Source organism: Syngnathus acus, chromosome 8 (assembly GCF_901709675.1).
Source record: "Syngnathus acus chromosome 8, fSynAcu1.2, whole genome shotgun sequence".
NCBI lineage: Eukaryota > Metazoa > Chordata > Actinopteri > Syngnathiformes > Syngnathidae > Syngnathus > Syngnathus acus.
In genome coordinates, this window is record NC_051093.1 from 3,934,839 (window position 1) to 3,946,413 (window position 11,575).

The 11,575-nt window shown below is 42.8% G+C and overlaps 2 protein-coding genes across 2 annotated transcripts; one reads left to right on the plus strand and one right to left on the minus strand.

Annotated features, from left to right (window-relative positions):
- Nucleotides 1-7,923: 7,923 nt before the first annotated feature.
- mrm2 (mitochondrial rRNA methyltransferase 2) lies at nucleotides 7,924-10,184 on the minus strand. The gene is made up of 2 exons (XM_037257020.1): nucleotides 9,829-10,184; nucleotides 7,924-9,046 (listed from the first exon to the last, which is right to left on the minus strand). Exons 1-2 carry the CDS (start codon nucleotides 10,103-10,105, stop codon nucleotides 8,613-8,615), a joined length of 711 nt encoding a protein of 236 aa, XP_037112915.1. The 5' UTR covers nucleotides 10,106-10,184; the 3' UTR covers nucleotides 7,924-8,612.
- A 215-nt stretch (nucleotides 10,185-10,399) lies between these two features.
- nudt1 (nudix (nucleoside diphosphate linked moiety X)-type motif 1) lies at nucleotides 10,400-11,451 on the plus strand. The gene is made up of 4 exons (XM_037257022.1): nucleotides 10,400-10,675; nucleotides 10,852-10,997; nucleotides 11,075-11,277; nucleotides 11,323-11,451. The coding sequence occupies exons 1-3, from the start codon at nucleotides 10,524-10,526 to the stop codon at nucleotides 11,245-11,247; spliced, it is 471 nt and encodes a 156-aa protein (XP_037112917.1). The 5' UTR covers nucleotides 10,400-10,523; the 3' UTR covers nucleotides 11,248-11,277; nucleotides 11,323-11,451.
- Nucleotides 11,452-11,575: the final 124 nt, after the last annotated feature.

Here is an 11,575-nt window from a genome sequence, read left to right on the forward strand (position 1 = left end):
TAATGCGGGCTTCCTTTATGGATGCTAGTTTAAGCGAGCTTTGATGTTAGCAATCCCATCAAGAGTTACGGCCTCGTGAGATTACTGGGATTGCCCGGGAGATGTTTTTTTTTTTTTCCCCCCGACGCCCACACCTCGGCTTGCTTCAACAACTACGCTCCGAATGAATCGTACTCTCAAAAAAAAAAAAACCCAGAAGTGGAAATGAATTGTTGAATGTCACACGACAGGTGGTTTGTGTCACCATCCACCTCCGCCTGCGTTTAGCATTGATCCCCAAGGAAACAAAGATCTGGCATAATGCACTTTGAACACTTTTAAAAGCCTTTCCGCAATGGTGAAAAACAGCCACGTCTCCTTTGTGCTTAAAAGAACGCTTGCATTGACGTTCATTCTTTGTCCACCTTTACTCCAAGCGGGCCTTTTTTTTCTGTCCATCAAGACATTACACCAAAGCGGGCTCCAGTTCTATGTTCTATAAGTGCCATACAGAGCCAATTAGTGGCAAGTTGAAGGAGGCTATCAAACCCTCCAAGGCAGATCTAGACAGATGCCTGAAAGAGCTCTCAATGAGGTCATTACATAAGTAAACGAATATATAGATCTATGTGAAGAGGGAAAGTGGCGTATTTATGTATCATGAGGGGCTATTATGGAGAAATAAAAGAGCGAGGCAAACTGGCAAGGAGGAAATAAGATAAACACAGGCGCATGTAGTAATGTGTATTGATGGTGGTTGCTAATGGTACCGTTTATACATCATATGAAAATCACCTTTGAACATCCACCGCACAGTTTTTGTGCTTGGCTAATGGCTAGGTAGCGTCTATTAGCAAAGGTCGACAATAGCGTTAATAAACTGACATACTCAAGTTAGAAGCATTTGCAGCAGGAGTTTAGTTATTTTAAAGTGGACAACGCAGCGTGGGAGCAATCAGCGCCCCCTGCAGTTGTAAAGCGTCACTCACCAGAAGTGGACAACTCAGGTCACGTGACTGGACTGGCATCTGACCTGAATTTAATTTGAAGGCTCTCTCTAAGTAATTAAAAGTGTTTTTCAAATTATTTCGTTCATTGAAGACGAAAAGAAAACAAAAGACTCTCTGACGTTGAGTACTAATAATTTGAGTCTTGTGCCGCGAGCTATGAAAGCAAATGAGTTGCTCGTCCAAAAAGGCCACAATGTGTCATTTGAACACATGCGCCACTAATTTTGGATCGAGCCGGAGGACAAATCAAGATGGTAGAGCCACTTTTAGTCAGCTCGTTCATTAGGTGGCAGTTAAGGCAACAAATCCCTCCGGCGTCACCGCGCTTGTCACAAGCGTACCTGATAAATTACTCTTTGTTTCATTAGCCTGTCGTCTCTTTAGTCCAGTTCAGATAAATTAAAAGAGGGTTGCCGTTTGTTAGCGTCACGGAAAGTCTCTGTAGACTTGATACTGTTTTTGTTTTTTTTGGCTCTAATATTTTCTCATTAAAACTTAAAGTGGACATTATGGAAAATGATCTTGGCTAGCAACACGGTATAGCGGAGCTGCTACTGCTGATTAGCGCCAACGCTATTGATCAACTTCAAAACTCTTTCCCCAAATTCCATCGGAAGAAAGAAATGTAACGTAAGGCGCTGCGGGCCTCGATCGCGGCAGATTAATTTCATTCTATTATCGGACAAACGTCGGCCGGGGTAACCTGATGAATTTTGTAAGACGCCGTTAATAAATGAAGTCAGAGAGCGGGTGACTTTGTGAACCTCGGAATTCAAGAAATGAAGTCATGCTAATTAAGCAAGGTGACCCACCGTCCCCTTTTCAATTCCTAAATATGCAGCCAAGACCATCATTAGCGCTCCCTCGCTGTATAATTCAGTTTGGGATCCTAATTAGTTGAGCAAAAAAATACACAGAGAGCATATATTAGCACATGAAATGCATTTTCAACATATATACCTTTCATTAATGAACCACAAAGCCGTTGCGCACCGATGAAGCAAATTTGCACTAATTGGCAAGTTTGCAAGACTCGATTTTTTTTATTTTTGGTGTTTATTTCATGCCGCAATATTCATCGATACAACTTTTCATTGCAACTTTGTATAATAAACTAGGCCGTGTTTTGTATGTGCATGGAAATTAAAGACCCTGTAATGTGAATTCAGTCTCCAAATCCATTTTATAATTAAACTGCTGGAAAAACTGAACTATGTACGACTGAATTGGAGTTGCACCCAGATTTGGTTGCATCGGCATCAAACAATCACGGCGTTTTGTTATATTCTATCCAATTACTTTTGCTTTACTAAGTGACCCAAAAAAATTTACATTTTTGCCTTCAACACAGAGTCGAAGCGGCATTTGTTTTGCTACGCTGCGTTATTACGGCGCCACGAACAAAAGCTGACGATTATTTGTTCCCGCTGCCAAAGCAACATGGCCGAACGCCCGGCCGTTGACCTGAATAATGCCGTTTGATGGCCGTGCTCGCACCCCGGGAAAAGGACAGCCATGCGAGCGTTTTCACACCAGTTTTCTGTCCAAGTCAATGAAAAAGGCCGAAAAAATGAAAAAATACTATGCAGGAGCTAGTTGAGAAGAAAAGCCGTCAAAGTATCACAAGAATCAAATATTCCCTCATCGTCTTGCAAGTTTTCGGATAAAAAATGAAGGTGACACTTGAGGCCAGCTGGAGCAGAGTCCATTTCTTTTTGTCCCTGTCACACTTGCAAGCTCATGGCTACCACTTAATTTTCGCCGATTGCATCCCACAATCTATTTGGGAGAAGTGGGTCTTATAAATCATCTCTGCCAGGGCTTTTCTGTGAGGAAAATATAGAGCGTGAGTATGTAGTACAGGTTGCACCACCTTAAAAAAAACAAAAAAACTTGCCATTGTTTTATTGTCGAAACCAGGGATGTCAGACTCCTTTTTGTTGTGAGCCGATACTTTTATTACACACAGTATAGGCGAAACAACGAACTGATGAATAACTAGGTCTGAAACTGGAGACCAAAACTATTCAAATATTTTTAAAAGATGAATGGTAACAAAATTTCAAGCAATATCTGTATTTCTTTAAAAGTGAAGACAATTTGTAATTTCAGGATAGACACATGAAGTCAATGCACAATTTGTCTTTGGGGGCCACGTAAAATTATGTGGCGGGCCGCATCTGGCCCCCGGGCCTTGAGTTTGACACCTATGGTCTAAACTGTTCAACTTTTCTTTTTCTTTTTGGGTAGGCGATGCTGATTCTAATATTCATTAAGATTATAAAATATAAATATAATCTAAATATATATATATATATATATATATATATATAATAAATATAAAATATATTTTGGTCCTTAATAATTAATCCAATCAAACCTTTTTAGGGGTTGACCCTCTCAATGCAAGTGAGCAACTGCTTGCCCATTGGTCCGTGGATCTTTCGTTACCATGGTGACCAAGGACGACACGACGAGTAGGGTTGCAAAAGGACCACGGGAAGCTACGATGAGCAATTTCTGATTTCTAATATTTTTTATTCCTATTTACAATCAAATTTAACTAGAAACTCCGTGCACGGCAATAATATCAATCCTGTCTGAATGCGTCTGGAGAAAATGCCAAGCTGGACACGGCGTGATACGATTATTGCAACCGATTTATGTTGATGTAAATCTTAATGTTTGTTGCCCTTTCTCTAACCAGCTTAACAAACTCATTGAGATTTAAGATCTCTTTAACAAGAGCAACACGGTAATGCTGAAAAGCATCTGAAAACATTTTATCCCATCCCGACCCGGCTGACTTCCCTCCCGCATGACGGCAGCGCCTTTTTATTCTGACATTCACGTGGGTCAGTGGTTAGCTCAGCACTTTTCACATGCTTGGATTGCTCGATGTGATCCTGCGGATTGGCCTCCCAAATCCCCCGATCTCGCCCACTTGATTTTTATCTTTGGGGGCATTTGAAGGCCGTGATGTGTCAGAGAAAAGATACAACACATAAATCATCTCAAGGAATGCATCACCGATGCCATTACGAGCAGAACATCAGCTGTGCCGATAGGAGTTTCTCGGATGTGGAGGACGAGTTATTCAAACGGACTCGTGCCTGTGAATAAATTGAGCTAGCTCACCTCTCACTCTTGAGAAAACGATGACAGATGGACAGCAATTTCTCAAAACATGAAATTAAACCTATCCTATCGTCCACTTAGCAGAAGGTCGAAATGAATACAGCGACCATTTATGTTTGCTTCACGTGTACCTCCAAAGGGGGACCGCTTCATGAATAATAATAATAATCTTTCATGTCATGGAGTAGCCTTTGAAAGGCCTCAGCAGCCTTTGTGCACATCTCGAGTGTTAAGAATGGACATGGCGGCCCTCCAAGGATCGCGCTCATGAATAGGTATGAAGCGGGCTTTGCTGTGTACATCGTGGTGAAGTGGCACAACGTGAGATCAGGGGAGATTAGTTCAATCGCAAAGTGGGCGTCGTAAACAACTCACATCCGAACATATCTCTCGCCGTGTGCAAAGACAAGCGAGATGAAAACCGAGACTATTTTATTTAAAAAAAACAAAATTGTTAATTGTGTTCTTTTCTTGCGTGAAATCATTGACGACATGAAGCAAGCCCGAGGGGAGGTGTGTGGGGGGGGTTGATCGTGATTCTGGCGGCATCCGACATTGTCTCGGAACAAAGCGCCGTGGGAGGCTGATGAACCAGGTGGAGAAGGGTGTCCTCCACGCTGGAATCGTATTCATCACCGATCAGGGGTGACGAGCGCGGGACTCAAGCTGCGACTGTAAATTGTCCCGTCATTTCAAATAATTGACGTAATTGGAATGTCGTAACCCGCTTGTGCCGTATACTTCTCTTAATCTTAAAATCAATCCAGGATCGTGTCTCTTGGACGGCGAGCATCATAAAGTCATTTGCTATAATTACCCAGAGATGTTTCTTGTTTGCTGTAATTGCCACGGGAGCTTACAAAACAGTTTTTGCGAGCTAAAACTCTGGACGCTCGTGTTAGCATCCTCCGCATGCTTCCTCCCACCCTGATTACATTTTTGTTTTGTCTGACTGCAAATTACCACCAGCCACTTGGACAATAATTTGAAAAAGGAGTCAGCAAACACAAACGTCTCATCTGTAGTAGTAAAAAAAAAAAAAAAAAAGATCTATGGCCTCCAGACAGGACCAAAACTATTGATACAATTTAATAAAGCTCTGCAATGCGAGCCCGCGTAGGAAAGGAGACATCCGGCTAGGCCTCCGAGGTTTCGTCGGCGTGCTATTTAGTATGCTGCGCTGAGTTGATCAACTCGGAGACGCTCTGCATGCCGCACACTACATTACCTGCATTAGGTTTGTAATTATTCCCCCTCTGCAATAGCAATGAGCCAATGAAAACCAAATGCACAACTCACCCGCTAGACTTGAAGTGCACGTGGAGAAAGTTGCCACTGATGCATCTCAATTTGTTACATTCTTAAAGGGCACGTGAACGCAACAAAAAAAATTGGATACTAAAATGGAAAGCGCATGCACTCACTGTAGACAATGAGGCGCTCTACAGTCTGCGGAATAACTAAAGAGAAGTTGATTTTCCAAGCGGAATGCTTAAGCTAGCTAGCTAACAGCAGAAACAGTAAAGGCGCTCAAGTTCTTTTACATTGGAGGCGGGGCTCCTCAAACCTAAAAAAAGTTCAAGAATAAAATGCTCTACAACTGAGTACAACATAGATCTAAGTCCTTGCGCTTTTCGCGACGAAGAAAAAGCTAAATCGTTCATCGAATTTCAGCTTTCGAGGCCGCGCTGTAATTGTTAATAACGCTCAACGGGGGGACATGTTTACGTCCATGCCGCGCATCAGATAAAATCTGAAAGACAAATGAGGCAAATAGTCGGACCTCTGCTGAGAGGAGCTCGGAAAGATCAATGCAGAACTCCGGCCGGCCACAGCAAATGGACTTCACGGTGCGCCGCTGGAGGCCGGCCTGTCAATGTCTAGTCAGACTGTTGAAAAGTTTAATCCAATTGCAGGGCCCCGGCGAATCTGTCTTTGTTGACATGTGCGGTCCAATTTGTCTCTATCCTTCTTTCCTCTGTATTCCCACGGCGCCTCAGCCATCCAGGCGCACATTTTGGGACCCAGTTAAGACGCCGTTTATTATCTGGGGTTCAAATCAAATGACGGTTAACTGATGGAGGGGGCCCGGCATCTCCGGCATCCGTCTATCAACTTAACTCGATCTGACAATCGCCGCCGGATACAGCTTCTGGAGAGTCACCCGAAAAGAAAAGCATCATTAGGGAACGTCATGGGAATCGGACTTTTTATACTTTAACGTGATTTGATCACTTTTTTTTTTTGCTGTGGCAATGGAGCATATGATGATGTTGCTACTGCTCGGGAGGAAGTGGAAGTCACGTGACTGCTTAACAAACAGAAAGGCCATCGATTGCAGTCGAGACGGAAACAAGCCCCTGAGAGTAGATCTGAATGAAGTGAGTTAATCAACGCAGCGAGTTGGAGACAGAGCGTCAATATTATTGAGCTGCCGTAAATATGAGGCGTGTATTTTACCCGTGCCGCCGCTTCCTACTTACCATTAGCTTTCAGCACCGAAGCAAAATATACTACAAAGCTACCGGTGCCGTCTTAAAACTGCACTTTAGTGGGCGGTGTATTTCAAAGAACGCCGGTGTGGTAAACTTTAAAAATATGTGCAGCGCTAGTTTGAAAATCAATCGAGGTCAGGGCAAACGGATGAATGAAAGCGATGAGTCGTAACATGACGTCACAATAGTGATTGTTTTTTGTTTTGTTTTTAAACTGAGCTACTCAAACTCACCTAGTTGCATTTAATTTAATTTTTTTCCGCTCTCTCTTTCTTTTAAATATTAAGATGCCATAAGATAATAATTAAAAAGTAGTAACTGGTGTCAGGAAAATATTGCTGATTTTTGAGGAAGCACACATCCAGTTAAAAAGTCCATTTGAATTCTGAATGCGCAGGCAACAATGGCGTGACTCTGCATTATGTTGCCACTGACAAAGCCCCATTCAATCCCTCACTGAGGACATGAAAAGCCCTTTCCCGATGGTGCCTTTCGCCTTTTGTGGCACAACAAACACAACAGCCTGCTTAATTTAAAGCTTATCAACCTCCAGGGTGGCATTTTTTTTTTTTAAATGTTTCCTCTCAAAATAGGGCAGAGTTGTGAATGAGGCTGTATTGGTCACTTTCACCTCTACCAACTTTTAACACGTGATGATGATGGATGGAAACATCAAAAAGTGACATTGTGACCCTTGAGCAGATCATTTCCATCAGTTCCAGTGGTGGTAAATAGTTTCCGAGGAAGCAAAAAGAGAGAGCCACTGCAAAAGAATGACTCGCATGTAGTGTCTCAAGGCAAAGCGTGCACCAGACTGCTAATATTTCCCCTTTTTGCCTGACAGCAGCCACACTTTGTGTGTGTGTGTGTGTGTGCCAAGCTCCTCCACTATGCTCCTTCCTTGCCATTACTCATGCGATATGTGAGGGCTCCTCATCACTAGCTCTCAATGACAGAGGGAGATATTTCTACATGGCCGCCGGTGCCAATTATTAGCATGAGCGGTGGTGGTTAAATGTCTTCTCCGCTCCTCGCAAGGCAAACAGCAAAGTGTGAGTGCAGTACAAACACTGTGGGCCCAGCTCGGAGGTTCGGTGGTGCATATGCTTCTTGGGGAAGGGTTACATTCTAAGCCAGCGCTGCTGCAACTGTTTGCAAAGATGCAAGACAGCGTGGGGCGATCGCGGCTTCTCGGTCGCTTCAACAGTGCCACCTATTGGTGAGAGCGGTAAATTGCATCTACGATGTATTCAGTCGGTCTTTCCTAAAATTGGGAGTCAATATCTATAGTCATTCATCCATAACCACTGTATTTGTTTTTTTATTTCTTTAATCGTGAAATATTACAAGCTATTTTCCTGACTATCAAGCACACACCACCACTTCAATTCCTTTCAGTAACTTATAAAATATCAGTCATTTTGTTTTGTTTTAATTCATTGGACTTTTTCTTAACTATTTCACATATCCATACACACAGTATGGATACTATATGCAATACTCTTATTTATAACTTACAGAGGGTGCGGTTGTATCCTAATCAATGTGGGGAAAAATATTACAGTACATAAAAAAAGGAAAATGAGTAACCATTTCAAATTACTTCAATCATTCGAGTTTTAATAATTACACTATACGACATTTCCTTTTTTTTTTAATCACAGCATTCAATATTATTGTTATCTGCTGATTGACAAATGATCCAAATTGTGTCCTTTCTGGTAACAAATGTCCTACAGACATATTTTTAAAATACAAGATAATATAATGTGATTAGATGGACATGGAAACATGTTCAACTGGATTTGGACGATTGCACTTGATGCCAAATCTGGATCAGATCTAGAGTGACACTTGGTTTGACAGGACCGTGTAAACACAAGGCACACTTGAATCAGAAATCCTTGGGACAAAAGAGTCGTACAAAAGTTATAGCCATGAAAAAAATGGCAGAAACTATTTTGTCCTTCCTTCGTAGAGGTAATAAAGTCTATCCACTCACTGGTTTCCTGTAGTTTCTGGCAAGGAAATACCTCTCTGCAGAATCTTTGCGGCTCGCATGTGGCTTTAAACTCCGAACACTCCCAAACGTGAGACAAAGTTTGTCCTGGAGATGATGGGCCAGGGAGCCATCCCAATATTTGCACAGCAGAGAGCCTCCAGGGCGCAAAATAGTCTCGGCCAAGTCCAGTAGTGACAAGCACAAACCGACGAGCCTCTCGTGGTCCATCTCCCGAAAGCCGCTGGCGTTGGGCGCCATGTCGCTGAGGAGGACATGAGCCCGGCCGCCAGGCAGTAAGTCGGGCAGCTTGGCGTGCGTGGCAGGGTCAGTGACGTCATGGCTTGACAGAAAGTGGGCACCATCCAGAGGTGCTACGTTTAGGAGGTCAATACCGATGACTGTACCCATGGGTGATGTTGGCTCTTTAGTTAAAACACATTAAGTCATCTATCTTTAGGTGGATATGCATACAAGCAAGGCACAGCATGCAAAATATTCTATTTTTGAACTAGCAATTTACTTTCAATGGAAGTTTGATACGAGTGGGCAAACTCTAATTGTGTGCAACAGAGATGGGGACTCGAGTCACTGTGACTTGGACTCGAGTTGACTCGAGTCGCTGTTTTGATGACTTGTGACTTGACAAAAAATAAACTTGAGACTCGACTTGGACTTGGAAGTTAAAGACTCGGGACTTGACTTGAGACACGATGACTTGAATGACTTCAGTGTTATTTAGTTTATGTTTTCAGTTTGAATATAAAATTAATAATACATTTTAAAAAATAATATCGATAACACGCAGGTAAGATCAGATTCTGCAGGTAAAATTGCAATAATAAGGTGACTTGACTTGGACTTGACCTATTTAAAGACTTGACATAATCTGTGACTTGACTTGCCCAAGAAAAAAATGACTTGGGACTTACTTGAGACTTTAAGGTTAAGACTTGAGACTTACTTGAGACTTGCACATGTGCGACTTGGTCCCATCTCTGGTGTGCAAAACAATCACTGTCTTTGTCGTACAGTTCAGTCAGTCGTATTCAACATTTTTTGTTTTTACATTTTGTGTAGGTTTCCAGACCTTTCTCGTAATCATTGGACAGTTTTGATGTACAGTTTATAAGCAGGCAAGGTTATTTCATGCCAAACTAAACAACGAAGGCTTCATGAAATTAACAATCCCCAACAATGAACTCACCTGTCCCCGCTGAATTGACCCGGTGCACGGCCACCTGGCTCCAGGCTCCGGGCGCCGCCCCGCAGTCCACCACGCCGATTCCGGGCTGCAACAGGCGGAACTTGTCATCAATCTCCAGCAACTTGAAGGCGCTCCGGCAGCGAAAGTTTAGAGCGTGTGAAGCTTTGACGTAAGGGTCGTTCGCCTGACGAGCGAGCCACCTTTGCTCCGCGTTGCTTTTCTTCTTCGGGAGGCGACACGATGAATGGAAAAACCTACGGTGGAGAAAATAAAACATGTTTTGGAGGATAAATGTGAATGACAGCTTGCGTTGACAGAAAGCGTGTTGAACCGCGCATGTCTCAACTTTCAATTGAATGGCGTGCATCGGCTATATGTGTCCTCTGAAACAAAGTTTCCACGAACCCATATTTGTTTGCTTAAAATTGACAATATGCCCGTTTTATAGGCGTTTATGTTTTCCGTCAGTACTACGTATAACTGGTGGTTCATTTTCTGTTTGGGTTGGATATAATTGAAGCTCTGAATTGTTTAAACGTAGAAACCCATCGCGTTTGTTTCTGGTCGGTTATATTTCCGAGTGACACATTCCTCGTTTACCGGACCCAAACAGAACAGGTGATGTTTTAAGTAGTGACACAAGTTGTACGTTTTGGTTGATGTAATTGATCGATTCCTTTCTTGAGACAAGAGGGATGTTGAGTTCCAAGCTGCTGACTCTGGTTCTGGTGGTCCAGCCTGGCCGGGTGCTACTGGGCATGAAGAAGCGAGGGTTCGGGGCTGGGAGGTGGAACGGTTTTGGGGGGAAAGTCCAAAGTGGAGAAACTGTCGAGGAAGGAGCAAGGAGGTATGTTTATTTTTGATAAATGGGAATGTTTGCATGGACACTATAAACATGCAACACATGTAGACAGACAATATGAGTGTACTGACAGGCATATATTCTTTATCCTCTGCTGAAAGATTGCTCTTGCCGCATATTACTGGGTCTGTTGTAAGACACTGTTTCTTTTTTGGGGTCAGGGAACTCCTTGAAGAAAGTGGCCTCACAGTGGACACGCTGGAAAAGGTGGGAAACATCAAATTTGAAATGGTCAGTGATGCGCAGCTGCTCGACGTCCATATTTTTAGAGCCGACTCGTACAATGGAGAGCCAACGGAAACGGAAGGTACTTTTTCACATCACCAGTTTCGTGAAACATTTCATTTGGATCAGGAATCAAACGTTCACTTTCTCATGCTATAGAAATGAGACCTCGCTGGTTCGACTCTGACAAAATCCCTTTTGAGCAAATGTGGCCCGACGACAAGCTGTGGTTCCCGCTGCTACTGCAGAAGAAGAAATTTGTGGGCAACGTTCAGTTCCAAGGCCACGACATTATTCTAAGCTACAAGCTGGACGAGGTGGATGAGCTGTGAGATGATGGGAAGCTGTGTGGGAGGTGTCATTCCGCAGTGCTTGCTGTTCAGAGAAGACTGAGGTGCTGATGTGGAAAATATCTTCTAGAAGTTGCCTTTGCTGTTACTGGAAAAATATGAATACTGGTAAAATGCCAAAAAATATTGGACCAAAATATAGTATAATAGCACAATTAGGGGTGAGCATAAAGTTTGTCAATTGTCTCTGTTTCCAGCAAATTTGAGTTTGAGTTTATTCACGCAATATCCAAGACATACAAATTTAAATTCACTTCTTTGATTGGGGAAATTTAACCTGTTATTTGTCAATTTTTGCACACAGCACGCA

Excerpts from the sequence above, each read along its gene's own strand:
- mrm2 (XM_037257020.1), bottom strand. The coding sequence starts at position 10,105 with ATGTTTTATTTTCTCCACCGTAGGTTTTTCCATTCATCGTGTCGCCTC. Across the intron at positions 9,047-9,828 it reads GGTCAATTCAGCGGGGACAG|AGCCAACATCACCCATGGGT; the intron begins GTGAGTTCATTG and ends TTTTAACTAAAG.
- nudt1 (XM_037257022.1), top strand. The coding sequence starts at position 10,524 with ATGTTGAGTTCCAAGCTGCTGACTCTGGTTCTGGTGGTCCAGCCTGGC. Across the intron at positions 10,676-10,851 it reads GTCGAGGAAGGAGCAAGGAG|GGAACTCCTTGAAGAAAGTG; the intron begins GTATGTTTATTT and ends TTTTGGGGTCAG. Across the intron at positions 10,998-11,074 it reads AGAGCCAACGGAAACGGAAG|AAATGAGACCTCGCTGGTTC; the intron begins GTACTTTTTCAC and ends CTCATGCTATAG.